General features: G+C 43.9%; 1 protein-coding gene across 1 annotated transcript in view; it reads left to right on the forward strand.

Moving 5' to 3' along the window:
• ARHGEF11 (Rho guanine nucleotide exchange factor 11) overlaps positions 1-22245 on the forward strand; it is a 116368-nt gene that overhangs the window by 47098 nt on the left and 47025 nt on the right. The window contains 6 exon segments of the mRNA XM_023516400.1: positions 12902-12993; positions 13955-14053; positions 17200-17249; positions 18056-18113; positions 19178-19356; positions 20163-20234. Coding sequence (XP_023372168.1) covers positions 12902-12993; positions 13955-14053; positions 17200-17249; positions 18056-18113; positions 19178-19356; positions 20163-20234 — 550 coding nt within the window.

Consider the following 22245-nt stretch of genomic DNA (forward strand, 5'->3'; position numbering starts at 1 on the left):
GCATCACAGCTCACAGCAACCTCCAACTCCTGGGCTCAAGCGAGTCTCCTGCCTCAGCCTCCCAAGTAGCTGGGACCACAGGCACCCGCCACAACCCCTGGCTATTTTTTGGTTGCAGCCGTCATTGTTGTCTGGTGGGCCCAGGCTGGATTCCAACTCGCCACCTTAGGTGTATGTGGCTGGTGCCTTAGCCACTTGAGCCACAGGTACTAAGCCTAAGAGAGCTTCATAAGATCAACCAGCTAGTAAGTGGCAAAACCAGAACCAGTATTGCATCTTTGCAGTTTTATCTCCTGTTATTCTCCCTCTTATCAGATCCTTTCCCTTTCCCCTGTGTTGCATGGAGATCCCCCTCAGAGTGGCCTTGTCCTCTTCTGCCCTCCTCTGTGCCTCTCCTCACTCTGCTTCCCCTCCTTGAATGTCCTTCCACGGCATAGCTTATATAGTCAAAACCGTCTCTTCCTCCCAGGCTCTAGTTAACATCAACCCCCTCTGTGATTTCTTCCTTAGCCACGCTCTGCTACATCCACTAGGTAGTAACAGCCTCTTTTAGCAGGCATCTTCTTGTGTAGCCAGTGCTTCTCTGTTCTATGTTCAGAGAATTCTGGATTCTGGAAATCTGGGGGATTGAAGAATTTCGGAGCTTAAACAGTTTGTATAGGGAGGCTGATGTTACTCCCTACTGTGAAATCGTAGGAGAAGCTAACACCTTCCTACTTTACTTAGTCTTTGTTAAAACTATGAAATTGTGGGCTTGGTGCCTGTAGCTCAAGCAGCTAATGTGCCAGCCACATACACCAGAGCTGGCAGGTTTGAATCCAGCCTGGGCCTGCCAAACAACAATGACAACTACAACCAGAAAATAGCCGCGCATTGTGGTGGGCGCCTGTAGTCCCAGCTACTTGGGAGGCTGAGGCAAGAGAATCACCTAAGCCCAGGAATTAGAGGTTACTATGAGCTGTGATGCTACAGCACTCTACCTAGGGTGACAGGCAAGAGAATCGCTTAGGCCCAGGAATTGGAGGTTACTATGAGCTGTGATGCCACAGCACTCTACCTAGGGTGACCAAAAAAAAAAAAAAAATCAGTTATTTTTTTGGTGGCACCTATGGCTCAGTGAGTAGGGTGCTGACCCCATAAACCGAGGGTGGCAGGTTCGAACCCAGCCCTGGCCAAACTGCAATAAAAAAATAGCTAGGCGTTTTGGCAGGCACCTGTAGTCCCAGCTACTCAGGAAGCTGAGGCAAGAGAATCACCTAAGCCCAAGACCTGAAGGTTGCTGTGAGCTGTGACGCTACGGCACTCTACTGAGGGCCACAAAGTGAGACTCAAAAAAACACCTATGAAATTGTGAATTTAACTTGAGTTTGGCATTATGGAGGCCATTCAGAATCATTTCTCTGAACTGCTATGATGAACATATGCTTAGAATATTTTGTTGTCTAAACTTATGTTTCATATACATGCGTCATCCAGTTTCATCTCTGAAGACACATTTGCCACATACTATGTTCTGTAGCCACTCTGTGCCCTAGGGAAGAGGTGGGAGGTGTGAAACTCCTCATTAAATGGGGAAAGCAGATGCTAATCACGAAGCACTGGGACTGTAAGTGACTTAGCTACTATTGAGAAGGCACTGCAAGGAGAGATTTCAGGGAGACCCATCACAGGAGGTTATCAGAGGTGGCTTCCCTGAGCAAGAGACACTTAAGCTGAGCTCTGAAGAAGAGGTGTGGATTCACCTTGCTAAGGTGGAGAGAAGCCCCTGAGGGTGAAATGCAGTGAGCAAATGGGATGTGGCTTGAGAGTACGTGACCTTACTCAGACCTACTAGCCATGCTCAGGATTGGGGACGTCATATGAGGACCATGGTAAACCGCCCAAGGGTATCATGTCTCCTAATTTACCTGTTTTGTGTAGAAAATGGATAGGGACTGAGGATTTGAAGCTGGAGTCGATGTGGGGACACTTCTAGGTGGTAGATAATGTCTCATACTGGTGGAGCAGAGGAGAGGGGCAGAGGGAGATAGATTCCAGAAATGTTTGGAAGTCATATCACAGGACTTGGCAATTAGATTTGCAGGGAGATGTCAGATTTCTAGCATTATGCACAGTACTGTTTACTGAGGAGGAAACATTTGATTGGGAACAGAGCTGGGTTGGAGAGATTAATTGCAGTTTGAATAGTTTTGCTTTGAAGGTGATTTTGTCCTCCCAGTTACCCTCTGAGAAAGGTAATATTAACCACACTTTCCATTAGGAAACTGAGGTTTGAAGATATCAGGTGATTTGCCTAAGACTACATAGCCAAGAAAGGACTGAGCCTTAGCTTACACCAGTATGTTGACTCCTAATGCTGTGCTTTAAAAACCGTCCCATGTGGCCTGGGCCACTAAGTAGTCAACAGTGAACCAACCTAATCACCCTCTTGACATACCAGTTCTCTGCCTCTTTCCTTCACACACACCTCTCTGCCACACAGTCTGCTCTGATAGTCAAATCCTAAAATGTCTTACTCTCTGAGACTTTCATGGATATAGGGAAGAAAGTTTTCCTAGCCCTGCCCTATCTAGAATTCAGGTACTTCAGGGGTCTTGTTCACTCATGCATTTGTCATCCATTCACTCATTCTGGTCCTTTTTCCCCTCACCCCTGATACTTATCAGCACCAGTCACCTACTGTAGACCTGGGAGAGTCCAGGAATAACCATTTGCATAGGACTTTGCACCTTTTTTTTTTTTTAAGAGACAGAGTCTTACTTTGTTGTCCTTGGTAGAGTACTGTGGCGTCACAGCTCACAGCAACCTCCAACTCCTGGGCTTAGGCAATTTTCTTGCCTCAGCCTCCCAAGTAGCTGGGACTACAGGCGCCCGCCACAATGCCCGGCTATTTTTTTGTTGCAGTTTGGCCGGGCCCAGGTTTGAACTGAGGCACAGGCACCAACTAGGACTTTGCACTTTCTAAGCACTTAGCAGATATTACCCTTTTGGTCCTCACATCAGCTCTGGAAGAAAGAAACACATGTCTGTTCCTTCAGACATTGCCAGAGTGGATGCCCTCTGTACACCAGGCACAGGATGGGTAAGACAAGGTCTTGTTCTCAGAGGGTTATGGTCTAAAAGGAAAGATGTGCTCCTTTATAGATGAGAAAGCTGGTGGTTGATTCAAGTTAAGGGACTTATTTTTAAAGTTTTTCTAAGTTACAGTCCTGGATAAGGAATGGCTTGGGCTACTTGTTAAGATAGCTTCCACTGCACAGACTTGCTGACTGGCCGTCAGGTGGGCACCACTGGGTCACACGCTGTGCAGTGGCCCCTCAGTGGCTTAATTGAGGGGTGAACTTTCTCTGGCTATGTTGTCCTGAAACTTGCAGATCCACAGAAGTTATCTACAAACAGGTCTCTTTCCTTACAGCTTTTACTGTAGGGATGGGCAGCCCCAGGAGGCTATTTTCCAGTCTCAGACTGTAGGGAAAACTCTGCCCAGAGGCAGAATCCTTAGAAAGTTAGAGTGCCAGGAGCCTGCTTAAAACTCCACCCTGGGAGATAAGGGAGACTTACCTGTAAGACCAGGTCAGGGTTCACAGAGCCTGGCCTTTACTGGGTCTAAGTTCCTGGCAGGGTGGCCCTTACCTGGTTTACTGCTCCTGGCTTTGGGAAGGGGTTCAGGAGTATTACTTTGCCCCAGACTAAAGACCCAGCTCATGTCAGGCATGATGGCTCACATCTGGGATCTCAGCACTTTGGGAGGCTGAGGTGGGAGGATCATTAGAAACCAGGCTGGGCAACATACCAAGACCTCATCTCTACAAAAAAATTTCTTTTTTTTTTTGAGACAGAATCTCATTATGTTGCCCTGAGTAGAGTGCTGTGGCATCACAACTCATAGCAACCTCAAACTCTTGGGCTTAAGTGATTCTCTTGCCTCAGCCTCCCAAGTAGCAGCGACTACAGGCACCCACCACAACACCCAACTATGTTGTTGTTGTTGTTGTTGTTGCAGTTGCCATTGTTGTTTAGCAGGCCTGGGCTGTGTTCAAACCCGCCTGCCTCAGTGTATGTGGCTGGCACCCTGACTGCTGAGCTATGGGCGCTGAGCCAACAAAAAATTTTAAAAATTAATAAAAGAAGACCTAGCTCAGCCTATATAGTATATATCTTTTTATTTTTCTGTGTCATATATGTGTGTATGTATGTGTGCATTATATATTCATATACATACATAGTATATGTGTATCATATCTGTATCAAGTTATAGATGTTCATATGTGTGCACACATGATGTATATGTTATTTGTGTATATCTATATTGTGTGCATGTGTCTGTGTATAAAAGACAGACCAGGTGCATCTACATATGACCATAGTCATGATTTTTTTGTTTAGGAGTACAGACCTTGAAGTCACATTAGCTTCATATCAGCTTCATATACACGTACCTTAACTTCATTTATTTTACCTCCCTGTTCACTTATCTTAAAACACCTACCTCACCAGGTTTTATGATGGTTAAATGAGACAACGTTATGCCACACTGCTCCGCTTGGTGCCTAGCAAGTAGCAAGGATGTGGTGGTTACTCCCACAGGACTTGGGTAGGCCTTGTCTTCATTGACAAAGCTGGGCTAGGGTGGGGGTGAGGATGAGGGACAGGAACTTCCCACTGATGCCTATTGTCATTTCTTTGAACTCCGAAAGCTAATCCTACCCAACCACTCTAAACTCCTATACTTTTTAGGGGTCTGATTGAAGAGCCAGGACTATGAGCTATGGGCAGTGGTGACTGGGCAAATGTGAGACTTGTGCCCCATCTGTAGGGGCTGACACGACCCGGTTTCAGCCAGTCATCATGTAAGACCAATGTACCAGCATTTCTGCCAGAACTTGAAACTTCCTGTTTCAAGAGAAACCAGAAATCTGCATCTTTAAATGTAAAACTCCTTAGCGACAAAATTTAAAAAAAAAAGAAACATTATATATATATAAATACACACACACTCTCAAGCCCAAGAAAGGAGATATATGGAAAGCCACCAGACATTCTCTGGCTCTGCCCCTACCCTCCAGTCTGGGATGAGCAGAGCATGTGCCCTGTGTCTGCAGAGCACCCACCCTGTGCCTTGTGCTGCACAGGGGGATAGAGGGACATCCATGCCCTGTAAACTCCAGCAGAAAGGCAGGACCCACAAGCCAGGTGACAGGTAGCAGTATAGAGGTAAGAACATGTATCAGATGGGGACCTTGTTGTAAGGAAGGGTAGAGGAAGGTAGAGGAGTTCTGAATTACTTCATGGATACTGTAGGTGAAAAAACCAAAGTGCAAAAGGTGTACCTCCTATTGTGTACACAGAAAAGGAAAATGACAATGTTCAGATTTATTTGATAAGTTTCACAAGAGGAAACAGAAAGGAAACCACAAATTTTTGAAAACAGGTCCTTGGGGAAAAGTGGGGAGAAAGAATGGGGGCACTTCTAAATGTACTTTTCAAATTTTGTTTTGAGTTTTCAGCTGTAAATGTTTAACGTATTCAAAAAATAAAATTAAGTAAACCTGTAAAAAGCAAACCCTAAAATTTAGTATAAGAAAGAAAAAAGCGGCTCACCACCTGTGGCTCAAGCGGCTAAGGCGCCAGACACATATACCTAAGGTGGCGGGTTCGAATCCAGCCCAGGCCCACCAAACAACAATGATGGCTGCAACCAAAAAATAGCCAAGCGTTGTGGCAGACGCCTGTGATCCCAGCTACTTGGGAGGCTGAGACAGGAAACTCACTTGAGCCCAGGAGTTGGAGGTTGCTGTGAGCTGTGATGCCATGGCATTCCACCCAGGGGGACAGCTTGAGGCTCTGTCTCAAAAAAAAAAAAAAAAGCTAAATATATTTCAAATTGGTAACCTAAGAAAGAATTAATAAACCAGATTAACTTACATGGGACTGATTGCTGGGATATAGTTTAAAAAACAAAAATGAGACTCAGCGGCCATAGCTCAGTGGTTAGGATGCTGGCCACATGCACTGGGGCTAGTGGGTTTGAACCCAGCTGCTAAACAACAAAATAGCTGGGCATTGTGGCAGGCTCCTGTAGTCCCACCTACTTGGGAGACTCGCTTAAAGCCCAAGAGTTTGAGGTTGCTGTGAGCTATGATGTCACGGCACTCTACCAAGGGTGCAAAAATGAGACTCTGTTTCAGGAAAGGAAAAAAAAAAGAACAACAAAATGAACTACAAAGAAACCTGAGCTAATAGATTTATTTTTTGCTAGCGATATGAGGTAGTAACTCCTCAACCAATCTTGTCTGTGTTGGTGCTGCTTGGGAGCAGGGTTCTCAGCATGGGAAAAGAAAGATGAAATATGGAATTGGGCAATGAGGAGGAACCCTGTCACGTTGGGTTCAAACTGGAGATGTGAGTGTGATCTCAGAATTTTATAATAAATATTTTCTCTTTCTGTCCATTGAAAGTACCTGGAAAGGGACAACTCAGTGGCAATGAGTACCTAGTAGCCAGATCTTGTCTCTTAATACATTTCCTGCTACAAGGAACAGAGCTCCTTAGAGAAATGTTTGATTTCAGGTCTGGCATAGAGAACATACAAGGTGAGCCTGGGCTATTTTTTTAATGCCAGAAAGTAGGATATGATCAAAGACAGATGGTGGCATGTTAAAAAGACACAAGAGCTAGCTTGTAGGAGCTCCCACCAGCCAATCTGAGACAGTTTTAACATTTGCCAAAAAAGGGATCATGGACTATAATACATTACTTTGGGAGAAAAAAATAAAGGTCATAGCACTACTCCAGAAAAGGGATGAGATGACTGTCTTTACAAAAGATGGCCTGCTAATAGATGTAGAAAGAGCAACAGAATTAGTAAGCTGCCATTTTGCAGACACCGGTGGTATAAGTGGTTTAGGCAAGGATCATGAGTAGAGAGTAAAACTATTAGATAACAGTTTGTGGGAGAACACAATAATCATACATCAGAACACCACCCCACGGATTTATCATTAACTCAAATGAGAAAATAGGTTTACCTATTGAGGAAAATCTCAGGAGCACCAGTTTACCTACATAGTTAGACCTGCCAGCACCAGAAATAGGGTAAGCTATGGGCACAGCATCACTTCGTATGATGGTATTTAAAAGTGTTTAACCAACCACCTGGTTCTCATCATGAGGGGACAGCACACACCCAGACTGCAGGCCATTCAACAGGACAACTACCCTGGAGACTTCTCAAAAATTCAGTATTGGTGAGGGCGGCGCCTGTGGCTCAAGGAGTAGGGCTCCGGCCCCATATATCGGGGGTGTCAGGTTCAAGCCTAGCCCCCGCCAAAACTACAAAAATAAATAAATAAATATCAGTGTTGGCTCAGCACTGGCCACATACACTGAAGTTGACGGGTTTGAACCCCGCCCAGGCCATCTAAACAATAATGAGAACTGCAACAACAACAACAACAACAACAAAAAATAGCCGGGCATTGTGGGTGCCTGAAGTACCAGCTACTTGGGAGGCTAAGGCAAGAGAATCACTTAAGCCCAAGAGTTTGAGGTTGCTGTGAGCTGTGATGCCACACACTCTACTAAGGGCCACATAGTGAGACTCTGTCTCAAAAAAAAAATTATGATGAGAGAACAAGAGTGTTGTAGGCTAAATGAATCTTAAGAGGTATGATACAAGTATATTTTGAGATACTTGATTGAATTCTGTATTGAGGCAATTGGCAAACAGCTATAAAGAATATTAATACAAGAAATTTGAATATGTACTGTATATTTGGTTATATTGTATCAAAGGTAAAGTCAACTGGGTGTGCTGACAGCATTATGGTTACATAGGAGAATTTCAGCGTTCTTAGGGGATATATGTAAAGTATTTGGGGGTGTAGCATTATGATGTCTGTCTGCATCTTTTAAATGGAAAAAAAGTAGAAATGTTGAAGAGAAAGCAAATGTGACATGTCAGTTGCTAAATCTAGTTGAAGGTATCCAGGTATTTATCATGCTGCTCCTTCAACTTCGATGTAGTTTGAAATTTTTCGTAAGTAAAATGCTGGAGTAAATGTGGGCTGTAGTGACCAGCAGCAGGAGTCATCACCATTCAATGAGGGCCTTGAAATAGCAGCAGGAGGCAGGTAGAGAGGAGAAGAAAGGCCATGGCCAGACAGGGTCAGGAATAAGCACAGCACCTCCTTAACATTCAGTAAAGGTCAATGAGTAGACGAGTAATAAGGGATGAACTTTAGAAGGTCTTTGAATCCACAGGATGAAAGGCCTTATACCAGGCTACTGCCTGCACATCTGATTTAGCAAGGAGGAAAATCATAGTTTTTTTAGTGGGGGAGTCAGAGAAAGAATAGGGTTTAGAGAAGTTAGTCTGTCATGGTGAAGTACTGGACAGGCTAGAGATTGGAAGCAAGATTTTTACTTTAGTAATTCAGGCTTGAGGCAGGGGACCATGTGCCTTAAAGATATGGGTGTCAATGATAACACAAAGAAAGGGTAGTACTCTAGGAGCCCGAGGTGGGAGGATTGCTTGAAGTCAGGAGTTTGAGACCAGCCTGAGCAAGAGTGAGACCCTGTCTCTAATGAAAATAGAAAAATGAGGCTTGGCACCTATAGCTCAGCGGCTAGGGCACCAGTCACATGCTCTAGGGCTGGAGGGATCAGGGCTAGCAGATTCAAACCCCGCCTGGGCCTGCCAAATGACAACAACAACAAAAATAGCTGGGCGTTGGGGTGGGCACCTATAGTCCCAGTTATTTGGGAGGCTGAGGCAAGAGAATCACTTAAGCCCAAGAGTTTGAGGTTTCTCTGAGCTATAACACCATGGTACTCTACCAAGGGCGACATAGTGAGACTATCTCAAAAAAAAAAGAAAGAAAAGAAAAGAAAAATGAGCCGGGCACCTGTAGTCCCATCTACTCAGGAAGCTGAGGCACGAGGATCAGTGAACCCAGGATCAGTGAGCCCAGGCAACAAAGTGAAACTCTGTCTGGGAAGGAAAGGAGGAAAGGAAGGAAGGAAAGTGGGAAGGAACCCTGGGAAAGTTTATAAAGGACTTCTAGGTCTTTTTGACTGGATATAGGCACTAGCTGAGAAATTGGATCAGAAAATCTGTCTCAGTGGTGCCATTTAGAAAGTGCAGATTTCAGGGGCTATTCTTCACTCTCTAGGGTAGTGGTTTTCAACCAGTGGGCTGTAAGATGATCTTAGGTGTGCCTCAAAAATTTAATGGGTTGTTAATTATTTTCTAAACAAGTTCAGAGCATAGTAAGTATATTGTATATTCTTTTTTTTTACTCTTTGTTTTGATCAACATAATCTAAGTGTGCTGCGGAAGTTTATAGGTTCTTGTGTGCTGTGAGATATAAAAGGTTGAAACACACTGCTCTAAGGCCTTCTCCATACCCCCAGGTTTAGTCTGAGCAAAGTCAGAGCTCTGCTGCCAAATTTTGGTGAGAATGTCACTGGGAAGAGGGAGAGCACACAACATTAAAGTCTTTTATTCCCCTCTGACAACCTCCATTTCATGCCAGACTACCTTCCTCTCTCCTCTTCTTCCCTTCTCAGATTTTAAACTTCTAGGATCTTCCTCCTAAATCTGTGCTCATACTCAGAACCCAGCTGACCCAGTCTCTGTGCATTCTTCTGTCTACCAGGCCTGCCTTCTATAGATACTTCTTTTTCTTCTAAGTCAATACCAGTCTTCCCTTCTGTAAGCTCTCAAAGAGAAAAAAAATTTTTTGCATCTTTTGGAGTTATACTGATGCTGTACTCTCCTTGTTCCCCCTGTACCTGTCCTAATCTATGATTTGTTTTTAGAGGAACTTGCCCTAACTGCTAAAATGATCTTTGCTAAAATGCCCCTAACATTGTCTACAGCTGCTACATGGACCTTTGTTTCACTTGTCGTTGATTATGTGGAACTGCTTGTGCCCCAGTTCATGTGCGCACAAACCCAGGTTAAGAGTTACCAGGCTCAAAATGCATCTTCTAGGCTGTTAATATATATGGGCATAGGAAGCCAGCTTCCCACCAGGGTCAGTGAGGACAAGGCAAAGAGGAGGCCTGCAGTGTCTCAAGATCAAATGGGCTTTCTTTCAAGGCAGTGAGAAGGTAGAGTTCAAGCCCAACGTGGGTGACCCTGTGGTGGGGTGTTGTGGACACTACCAAACACAGCAGATGGGCAGATGGAACAAAAGACCTTTAAAGGTCCCTTCCAAGAATCCATCTTTTATTAGGGCGCTGTTGGAACTAAGAGTTTATACTAAAATTCTCTTTTTTCCTCATCCACTGCCTGCATGTGACTGTCTTACTCGTGTTTGTCCCTGGTACCTGACAGTGTCTGCACCATGCTATCCAATAGCACCTTCTGCAGTGATGGAAATGTTCTGTTCTGCGTTGTCCAGCGTGGTAGCCACTTAGCCATGTGTAGTGATTAAGCACTTGAAATGTGGCTGGTACCATTGAGAAACTGAATTTTTAATTTTATTTTAAAATTTAAATAGTCACATGTGACTTGTGGCTATGATGTTAGACAGCACAGGTCAGGATTCTAGAACATAATAGAGCCTTTATTAAATGGTGAACTAAGCTGAATCTTTACCTACGTGGGGAAGGTGGGAGTAGATAGGGAAGGATGGAATGCGGTCCTGTGAAGAAAGCCAGCAGTTGCACCTTCTGGAAGTTTACCTTTTCTGGTTTGCAGGTGCAGCAACTGGGGGTAGAATAGGAAGAACCTGTAGGAGGAAGGAACAGTGCAGGTAGAGACAGGAGCCAAGGCCTTTGCAAGCAGAAGGAGAGCAGTGAAGAGCAGGGGCAAGAACAGGAACAAGTCTCACTGTGAGGGGTGCTTTCAGAGACCTTCCAACCTTGTCAGTGAGCTTTATAGACAATCGAACTATAGTCTCCTTTGGGCACCCATGTTGTAGGGGACAGGCGCTAGGAGCTACGGAGGATACCTGAAGGTGCCTCCCAGGACAGCAGGCAGTATTTCCTATCAGATGCTGGGGCCAGGGGCCAAGGGTGAAGGCATTACTTTCTCCTAAGTAACAGGGAGGCTGTAAAAGGCCCTCACAGCAGCTCACATGCAGATTTGCAGTTTAGTAAGCACTGCTGCACTGTGTCTGCTCAGACCCACCAGCCTTGGTTATTCTTTTGAACCAGCCATCTCCAGTGTCTTGTCTCGTTTATGTCGCATTTTTTCTTTCTCTTTCTTTCTCCTGTGCTGCGTGTCACTCTCTCCTGGGCCCCATGCTTTCTTCTTTGATGTCCTTCTCTCTCTGATACAAAGATCAGCCAGTAGAAAGCAGTCTCACCTGTCCAGGTAAGAGGGGTCTGCTATGGGGGGGAAAGAAGCCCCTCCTTTATATTTAAAAGTTATTTATTTATTTTTTGAATGGGTAGTACCTTTATGTATTTAAAATTTAAAGGGAACCAAAGAGAATATAATGGAAAGTCCCCAGTTCTATTTCTGTGTTCCTGCCACTTAACTTTCCCTCCTTGGAGGCAGCCAGTGTTATATGTTTCTTTTGTATCCTTAAAGAGATATTTTAGATATTTTTGCATATGTAAACAGTTATATAAACATGTATATAAATTCATAATTTTTTCCTCCCCTTCACCCACTTTTTTTGCTGTCCAAATCTATACCTTTTTCACTTAAAAGCATGTCATGGGGCTCATTCCTTATCATATATAAAGAGCTTCCTCATTCTTTTACAGTTCTGTTTTCTGTGTCCTGATACTGTGTTGCTATAGTCTTATTTATTTTACTGATAACCCCTTAGAGCATTTAGATTATTTCCACTGCTCTGCCATTACACACGGTGCTTCCATAATCAACCTTCCACTTAGTCATTGATATAGAGAGGGTAGGAACTGCCCTTTCTGAGGAGTGGCAATTACTGATTCAGAAATTGGCAACTTATACGCTTTTCTAAAACAAGAGGGCCACAGCAGTGATTTGAATTTCTTCTGTTCCTCTTGTGCTAGTTAAAGAGGAGATAAGGCAGTAAATCTTCTGATGTGTGACCTGTGGTACTTGGATGTTTTAGAGTCTTTGATAGTTTCAAGCAAGGTTCCTTGGACTGGGAAGGGAATACAACCACCAAACAGATCATATTCTGTTTCTCATGGTATCCAAGAAATAAGTGGAATTTTCAGGGGCTGGGACTGTTGCTGTATTCTTCTTTCTAGAAAAGTATGCAAGCTACCAGTTACCCAACTGGCTAGTACTAAATGCCCAGTTAGTTATTCCCCTCCTGGAGACTGCTATTTTGAAGAGGCGGGATTTTGAGGGACAAAGAGATGAAGCTAAAGTGGGGTGCTTGTCTCTGTGACAAGTGCCACAGCTCTCTACCACATCATGCAGACCTCTGTGTGTGCTTGGCCCACCACGGTCTTCCCTCCAGCCTCCCCTTCCTTTTTGTAAATCATCACCTAAAACTAACTGGCTGTTTGGTTTTCTCCTGTCTTTTTCTTGCATTCATTTCTCTGCTGCTCCGTTCTGTTTCATCAGCCCCATTGCAGCCTGGTAAGACCCAACAAGTGTGCACGGGCGTATGTGCGTGCGTGTTTGTGTGTGTGTGTGTGTCTATGCACACACCCCCCTCTTGCTTTTGTCTCTTTGTCATCTGACTCCAGGAAGGGCTATTTCCCTTTACGTGGTGCTGGGTATTAAAGGGATCACGCTTGCCTCGCCGACCTAGGATTCTAGATAGGTGGTGTTGCTAGTGGTATAGACATGTCTAATCCCTACCAGACTGAGCAAGTTGCAGAGTGGGTGGGTCACTCTTTCATTATCCAATACTCAGGGCTCCTTGTGACAGAGCGTTCTCTTGCTACAAGGCTAATCCTCCCTGCCCAGCTCACTGGTGTGCTTTCTTTCCTCCTCCTGCAGGTTAAGTAGCCTGTCTTCTCTGGGAGACTCTGCACCTGAGCGCAGATCCCCTTCCCACCATCGCCAGCCCTCTGATACCTTGGAAACAACAGGTACTCCTTCCAGGCATTAACATAGACAAAGAGGCGTGTACCCATCTGAACAGAGCTGTAGACCCTAAATGCAAAGCAGCTTAGCCTGTATGTAGAACACAGTGTGTGCTAGGCATTGTGTTGTGGACTTCGTACCAGTTGCCTTCATATGTCAACCATAGGAAGTAGATTTTATTATCATTATTTTGCAGATGGGAAAGCTGAGGCACACAGGCGTTAAGCAACTGGTCCAAGTGCACAGCTTGTTGGGAACAGAATCAGGACTAGCAAGCAGTTCTGTTCTAACTGTATATCCTATGCTGTGATCCTTACAAGGTGCAGTCACGTGCACCTATACACAGGTGTGCACTCAGAGACAGAGACAGTTGGTGGTCACAGCCTCTGTTCCTTTTTTCTTCTTTTTTAAGTTTTGTGTATGATGTTCATGTGAATGAAAGGATTTTTTCCTGTCATTTATCCATCCCTATCATCCTGAGTGAGTTATCCAGCTCTATGGAGTCAGCAAGCACCAGTGTCTTACCTGTGGCATTCATTGGCTGTAACTTGATGTAAAACTTCCAGTTTCACTTGGGCTTCAGTCCCAGAAGATTACTTATCTGTAATTTTAGCCTTCAGGAGGACAACTAGACTTGGCCCTGCCCCTTTTGTGGCCATTCGCACCCAGACAAACCAAAAGAGACATATATATTCAAAAGAGACAAGTATCTCAGCATCTCACAGAAGGGAAATTTCTTGTATGGAATGCAAAGTTAAGTTTCAGGTTTTTGCCAACCTCTGAGGAAGACCTGTCGTTGTGATAGTGTGTTCAGACAGGGTATGTCTGGGAATTTGGGTAGCCTGGCAAGACTTCTTGACAACGAAATGCACTGAGGCTTTTTTGGTTAGTCTTGGCTTGTATGCACTAACCTTTTAGTGACACTGCCACCAAACCCCTTTCTTTGGCTTTCTCACTACCTACCAGGTCTGGTTCAGCGCTGTGTCATCATCCAGAAGGACCAGCATGGCTTCGGCTTCACAGTCAGTGGGGACCGCATCGTGCTGGTGCAGTCTGTGCGGCCCGGTGAGTGTAGCATTCTTCTTGCCCAGTCTCCATGTGTGTGACAGTGCCACCCGGCCTGGAGAACCTATGCTTCCTGATACCCGGGAGGCCCTGGGATGCATGCATGGGTTACTCTAGCACTAGTACTCCCCACATGTCTGGGGAAGTCCCACAGTCGCCAGAGCCGCTGGGCAGGAATATATTTCATGCTTGATTCCTTAGTTGGGAAGTGTAAGACCAGCAGAAAAACCTTCAGGCCACCAGGCAGAAGTCTGATTGCCATGTACGAGGACCCCTCATACTGGGTCAGAAGATGCCATGGAGGAATCAAAGCCCCTTTTCCTGACGCTTGCCTTCACCATACCTAAGTACAGAGATGGTCGGTCACTTTCTACAGAGGTTCCTAATTTGAGACAGGCATCCTGGCCACGTGTTACAGAACACACAAATACAATTAACATTAAGTAATAAATTCCTGTAACGTAAATGATGTATGTCAAATGTTACATTGGAAGAAATGGCATTTGGAAGTCTGTTTGGATAATTTGTGGTTCAAGCTATAGTTTTGTTCCTTCTGATCAGTTTGGAAAACCCTCTTTAAAAAAACAGGATTTCGGAAATAGCTTAAAAGATGGAAATGAAAAAACAGATGGACAAGGTAGGAATTTGATGGGAAGGGAGTGAAGAGTGGGCATCACAACCAAATCCGTGTAATACACAGTTATGTGCAGAAGAGCCGTGAACAGTCAGTGACCGGGCAGAAGAAGGTGGGCAGGAAGGAGATGGGTGGCAAGAGAGCATAAACCAAGTATCCCTAAAAGGGGTGATCTTCAGTGCAGCCAGTGGGCTTGGGCTGGGGACTTGGAATGTTACAGGCTTGGCTTATTGGAGAACACAGGAAAGGGCAGGGAGCGGTCTGGCGTTTCACACTGGGGACAGTGCAGGAGGGGAAGTGATAATGTACTTGCATTAATTTTGAGAAGATTTGGGATACATTTAGAGGAAAGGTGAAAAGATAATTTCAAATGTGACCACAGTTAGATTTGTGTATCACACAAGGATATAAATAATTGTAGCTTCTTATGTGTGGGAGTTAACTTTTATCAGTGGGAGATTTGTCTTGCATATCCTGGAGTAAAGCTCTGAAAAGATAGTTTTGTTCTCTGCTTCTGCTATTGCTCAGGCCTCTCAGACTAGGGTGAGACAGAGTTAACAGAACTGCAAGTGACTTGCACTTTGTGCTTGTAGTCTCTTTAGTGCAGAAAATATGGGACCCCAGGGAAGTGTAGAATAGTATAGCCTTCTTCACTCTTTCCTCCTCCTAACACTGAGCAGAGTCAGACCCAGAAAGAAAAGATTAGAAAGATGGCTTGGTGCTAAATATGAGCTTTAGAGTGTGTGTGTGTTGTGTAGGAGAGAAGAAGAGTCTTTGTTTGGATTGCCCTTGGAATCACACGAGTAACAAAGCAGTTGTTACTGTCTTTTCCAGATAGGTATTAGGTTTCTTTAGTTCAGTGTTTCTCGGAGTATGGTCTGTGTTCTGCCCACACCACAGTCACCTAGGCCCTACGATTTTGGGGCCTGACCTCAGAAGTACTGAATTTTTCTGGCACGAGGGTGGGGGGTGGGGGTCAAGGGATACACTTTTTAACAAATGCTCTTAATGATTCTCATGCCTACTGATGCCTGAGAACTGCTCAAATCTCTTTATTCTGAGAGATTTTTTTTTTAACTATGTTATTAGAAGTCACCTCATGTGTTTTATACTTTGAGGCACAATAGCTCTTTCCTCTTCAGCTTTAATTTCTAGATAGCCTTTTAAGAGAGTTTCAAGCTATTTGTAAGCAATCTGCCATAAATAACATTTCATTTTATTTTAGTATTATATTATTATTTTGAGGCAGAGTCTTACTGTGTTGCCCTCAATAGAGTGCTGTGGCATCACAGCTCATAGCAACCTTAAACTATTGGGCTTAAGAGATTCTCTTGCCTCAGCCTCCCAAGTAGCTGCAACTACAGGTGCCCACCACAACGTCCGGCTGTTTTTTTTTTTGTTGTTGTTGTAGTTGTCATTGTTTGGCAGTCCCCAGGCCAGATTCAAACCCATGCCAACCCTGGTGTATGTGGTCAGCGCCCTAGCTGCTGAGCTATACGCACTGAGCCAAATAGCACATTTTAGATGAGGGGAGTCTTAAATCCTAATATTGAAAAGGCAAATTGGAATGTAGTCATCCCTGTATTTTTTCTTTTTAAACTAGAAACATCTAGATTGGCTTTGTGAGAGTTTTGTTTCAATCAGATGAATGTAACTTAAAATTTAATTATCATCTTGGGGCAAATTTATAAAATACAATTTTTATGCTTCTCATTAACTTGTTTTAGCTTTAATGTTTCTTATGCTTCCTGGGTATAAATTAAATTAGGAATATAAGTCATTTGAAACTCCATTGTGGTCAGAACTACTGCAGGCTCCAGTTGAATGACAGCCTGAAAAAGTCAAGAGCACGTTCCCAGCACCTCTCTGTCAGTGTCAGAAGCTCGTCTGTAGAGCTTCTGGTCTTTTAAGTAGAAACTGGTCTGTTCTAAAGGGGAAAACTGTAAACAAGTTGAAATAATTTTTTCCAAGTCACTTAGAAATAAATAAAACAGTTACCATGATCAAATTTAATGATAAACATTTATCATCTCTAATGAAAGAAACCTTTAGAGTATCTTTATGGACCTCCCAGAACTTAATGAACTTCAGATTTTCAGAGCTCATGTTTTAATCCTTTTCTCCATATTCCTCTTCATTTTTTTTATTAACAATTTTAATAACAGTAGACTCATTGTGGCTAGATAGAAATAACTATCCTTGGAACATATCCAGAAACAGTTAAATAGAGATCACAGACTCTTCCTAGAATCTGCCTGTCTCCCACCCTAGCCTGGGATCTTATCTAGTTATAAGGAACAGCAGGAAATATGACCTTGTATAGTCCATTCTACCTTAAAATCAGTTGTGTCCCTGAGGCAGAATAGGATGTGTACCCAGCATTTGAGATATTTAACACAGAGAAATGAGAGGAAATATTGGGGGTGAGAGGGGTCTGACAGGACTTTGGTATAGATTCATTGACCTCTGAGAGGGGTTATTGGGCTGTGCTAACTGGGCCTTCTGCTTACAGGAGGTGCAGCCATGAAAGCTGGTGTGAAGGAGGGTGACCGGATCATCAAAGTGAGTGACCTGATACCTACCCTGTCCTAGGAGTGACGGCAGATGTGCAGGGCCACTCTTGGCTGGCCCATCCTGCATGTTTCCATCTTGAACCTAATTGTCAGCCAGCTGCAGAGTTAGGGATGACACCACAAGAGGGAGCACGTGGTATAGTGAGAGAAAGTGGGGGTTAAGGGAGCAGTTTCATATACTGGGCCTTTCTGGACACTAAAGCAGCCAAGCTCCTAAAAGAGGTTTTATTCTTCTCATTTCACAAGTAACAAAAATAAGATTGAAAGGGAGAGATTGTGACTAGTGAAGGAAACAAGCCTTCAGACCCATAGGTTGATATTCTGTTCTCCAGCCATTTCCAACCTGAGGTCCCTGCCAATTCTAAAGGAATAATCTGCCCTACTCATCCAGGTGTGTCTGTTGCAGAATACAGTTCTAGAAGCATTAGTGGCATCTTAGCTGCAGAAACTCCTTAATCCTCTAGTAAGAAGGAAGACACTGGATCAGCTGACATGCACGTGTGTGAGGTAAATGGTTAGAAAATAACACACCAGAAAGAAAGGAATGAATGAATGGACACAGTAAATAGCGAAGACCCAGGTCTTACCCTTGAAAACAGGCAAGCTAGCTGTAGAGATAGAATATGTAGCAGATGTGAACAGGTAAATTCATAACGTTACTTGAATAAACAAATGACCAGAGGCAGTGAAAAAAGCATTGGAAAATGGCTTCCTACAGAAGTGGCAGTTGTAACTTACAGAAAGATCCCCTAGGTTCCCATCACCATTTCTCAATATTGTTTGTCTCTCCAATAGGTCAACGGCACCATGGTAACCAATAGCTCACACCTGGAGGTGGTGAAGCTTATCAAATGTGAGTTGGAGAGAGGTGACAACTGAAGAAAGTAGAGGAGCATGTGGGGAAGGAGGGAGGCTGGAGAGAGAGGGCCCACTAACCCAGGAGGCCCTCTTTGTAGATACATGAAACAGCTGAAGTCACATCTTTACCTGTGAAACAGAGTGATCCACTTAGCCATAGTTCCCTGTTGTCCTTTCAAGTGAAGACACTATTAGTCTGATGAGACATCTTTATTTTTACCTACACCATCTTTGCATATTCCTGTTTACACCATCTCCTACTGAGCCCACGTCTCACTCAAATATTCAGTCCCATTCATGGACATTCTTCCTCATTTGTTTCCTATTTGGAAGGAAAACAAAACAAAAATAATTTTTTTTATAGCCAAGAAGACCCAACAACTGAGTCTGCACAGATAATCAAATAGAAGGAACAAATGTTGAAGAAGGAATTGAGGGATATGGGAAGTTTGGGGAGGGTAGAAGACTAGAATTTAAGTTGGGGGTTTAATTTAATAAGATAAAGGACAGGCTTGGCGCCTGTGGCTCAAGTGGCTAAGGCGCCAGCCACATACACCTAAGGTGGGGGTTTGAATCCAGCCCAGGCCCGCCAAGCAAAAATGACGGCTGCAACCAAAAAAAAGCCAGGCGTTGTGGCGGGCACCTGTGGTCCCAGCTACTTGGGAGGCAGAGGCAGGAAACTCACTTGAGCCCAGGAGTTGGAGGTTGCTGTAAGCTGTGATGCAACAGCACTCTACCCAGGGGGACAGCTTGAGGCTCTGTCTCAAAAAATAATAATAATAATAAGATAAAGGACAAAGCAAGGGACTGATGAGGCGAGCCCGGGTTGTGTTCCCAGATATTTATGATTAGAATTTTGGTTGATGTTTCTGCCTGAAGAAAGATCAGGAATCAGCATTTGGGTTGACACAGGGCATGAGGTAGGAATTATAGGATGGATGGGCCATTAAAAGTAGACTGTGAGCTCAGAGACAGGAGGGGAGAAGACCCCCCTGCTGCGCAACTGGAGTGCCTCTACAGAGCAGCACCACCAGAGCAGCCCCCTCTGTTTCCCTCCAGCTGGCGCCTACGTCGCACTCACACTTCTGGGCTCGTCACCTTCATCTATTGGTATCTCTGGGCTCCAGCAAGACCCATCCCCAGCAGGAGCTCCCCAGGTTACCCCGGTGGTGCCCCCACCACCCCCTCCTCCACCTCTACCACCTCCCCAGCGCATCACTGGACCCCGACCTCTGCAGGTAATGGTCCTCCTGGCTCCTGGTCCTCACCTCATTGTCCCTTTGTAGAGCTGCCCACTGGGAAGGATAGCAGGTTAAATTGAGTGGGGTTATAGTGAGCAGAGACAAGCTAAAACATACAGGGAAGACCACTGAACGGAAATGAGGGCTGCATGAAAGGTGCTGTCCATGCCTTAGTGTCCTCCTTCAATGCAAATGCATTGAAGGAAACATGTGGAAGGCTCTGCGAAGGCCGTCTGTGAGTGCAGTGCCTCTCTTCATCATGAAGAGAGTGGACACATACAGGCATGGCCTGAAAGTACCTGGTAAAGACTGTTGCCAGTTACATGTCACTAGAGCATGGCAGAAGGTAGGGAGGCGGGGGAGGTCTCCTGCAGAAAAGTGCTATGTGATAGAGTAAAATGTGGAGCCCAGTCAGAAGAGGGGCATGTTGGGACAGAACAGAAACAGGTAAGGAGAGGGCCTTGGAGCAAGGACTGCCTGTGTGAAGAGTTAAAGGACAGGTAGGGACAGGGAACAGGGCTTCCCCACTGGAGAAAAGACTGAGCCTGCAAATTCTAGGAGACACTAGAGAACAACTTGATGCTAAAAGGGGAATTGCAGGCTTCCAGGATGTTTGAGAGTAAAATCAAAATAAGATTTTATGTTTACTACATTCTAGTAAGTTTTTGAGTGTTATACAAAATAAGCTTATAACTCAGTCTCTATTGTCATAGCTTTCCTTGCCCTAGAGTCAGCAGATAGAAGAGAGTTAAGGTATTGAGCTAGTCCCTAATTCTTAGTACTGCCATGTTTTCCATTCCTAGGATCCTGAAGTTCAAAAGCATGCCACCCAGATCCTCAGGAATATGCTGAGGCAGGAAGAAAAAGATTTACAGGTAAGGTCACTGCCAAGGATAGATTCACCATTGCCTTAATGAAATGATACTTTATTTATCAGAGTAATTTGCCAATGTGGACAGCTCAATTTACAGGCCACATCCTATCACAGTAAAACCTTAAAAAAATAAAACTTAAGGAACACTAAAGAATTGTCAACGGCCAGTAGAATTTGTTAAAGCAAGATTTGACCAGTGGAAGGAACAGAGTAATAGAGCTCTGTGGGTGACAGGTTAGGATAGTGAATGTGAAGAAAAAATACGCATAAGTGACAGGCGGGCACACTGAAATGAGGGAATGTTAGAGCTGATGAAAATCCGAGTCAGCTGGAGCTGACCTTTGGAGGTGTCCAGAGAAGGGAAGAAAGAGAGGGAAAGAAGGTGGGGATGGGTTAGTGAGTGCTGGGCCCCACTGCTAACTGGGAGCACTGTTGGTAGAGGGGTGGAGAGAGATTTCCATGCCTAGGAAATGATGCGTAGAGAGCAATAAGCAGATTCGCTTGGCTGGAGTGGGATGACCAGATTCCCATCATAGCTATAACTTGCACCAATCTCCTCACCCTCATTTCAAGTCACCAAATTTCTATAAGTACCTCTGTATGCAAAGCAGCATTTTAGTTCCTGTGATATACGTAAAAGAAAAAGATTAGATGGTTCTTGTCTTCACATGTTTAATATCTAATGAGGAAAATTTGGATGAGAGTGGGAACAACAAGTTTACAGTAAGAGAACAAAGAAGAGAGCAGTTAATAATATGAAATGTGGGAAGAGGCTTCACAGAAGGGATAGTATTTCAGCTGGACCCTGAACAGTGGGCCTTCCTGGGCATGAGAGATGGGGGGAAGGAATGCTAGAGAATGGGCAGCATAGGCCAGGGCATAAAGATGTAAAATACACTCAATGCTTTAACAAGCATTGAGTTTTTGCTGTGCGCTAAGTACTCTGTGTGTGTGTTGGGACAACAGATGGTAGCAGTGTTAGGGCCATGAGTTGGAATAATTACAAAGATAAATGAGAGGTTGAGTCTTTCCCTTAAGGAGTTAGTAATCTTATAGGCCTTGGATGAATGAATGGAGATATACTACATTATAATGAATGCTAATACATATTGGCAAATGTTGTAGCATAACCAAGACAGCATGTTACTGGCATAAGGATAGACGTATATAGAAATGGAATAGCATTCAGAGCCCAGAAATCACCCCTATGTTGATGGTCAGTTGATTTTCAACAGAGGGGCTAACATAGTTCAATAAATAGTGCTGGGAAAAGTAGACATCTGCAGTGTAAAGAATGAATTTGGATACTTAACCTCCCACAGTAAACAAAATTTAACTCAAACTGGATCAAAGACTAAGAACTAAAACCATGTTTAAAAACTTTATAACTCTCAGAACAAAACTTACATGTGAATCTTCATGGCCTTGGATTAGGTGGTAATTTCTAAGATATGATGGCACCAAAAGAACAAACAGCCAAAAGAAAGACAAACTGGATTTCATCAAAATTAAAAACTTTTGTACGTCAAAGGACACTATGAAGAAAGTAAAAAGACAACCCAGAAAAGATATGGGAGAAGTATTTATAAATCAGATTTGATAAGGGTCTAGTACCAGAATATATAAAGAACTCTTGCAGCTCAACAATAAAAAGATAAAACTTCCCAATTTAAAAATTGGCAAAGGATTTGAACTGACAGTTCTCTAAAGAAGACATGTAAATAGTCTAGAAACGGGTAAAAAGATGTTGCTTCTCACCTATTAGGATAAATATAACCTGAATTACAAGTGAGAATATGGAGAATTCTGAGAAATACTTAAATTTTGTCTGCATATTCACTGTCCTATCTGTTTCCACCATTGATGGTGGGGTTGTAAAACAATAAACCATTCTGGACAACAATTTGGCAGTTCTTCAAAATGTTAAGCACACAGATACTATATGACCCAACAATTCTACTCCTAGGGTAAACCCAAGGGAATTGAGAACATATGTTCACAGAAAAACTTGT

The sequence above is a fragment of the Otolemur garnettii genome, unplaced genomic scaffold (assembly GCF_000181295.1).
Source record: "Otolemur garnettii isolate 467f Iridium unplaced genomic scaffold, OtoGar3 scaffold00091, whole genome shotgun sequence".
Taxonomy (NCBI): domain Eukaryota; kingdom Metazoa; phylum Chordata; class Mammalia; order Primates; family Galagidae; genus Otolemur; species Otolemur garnettii.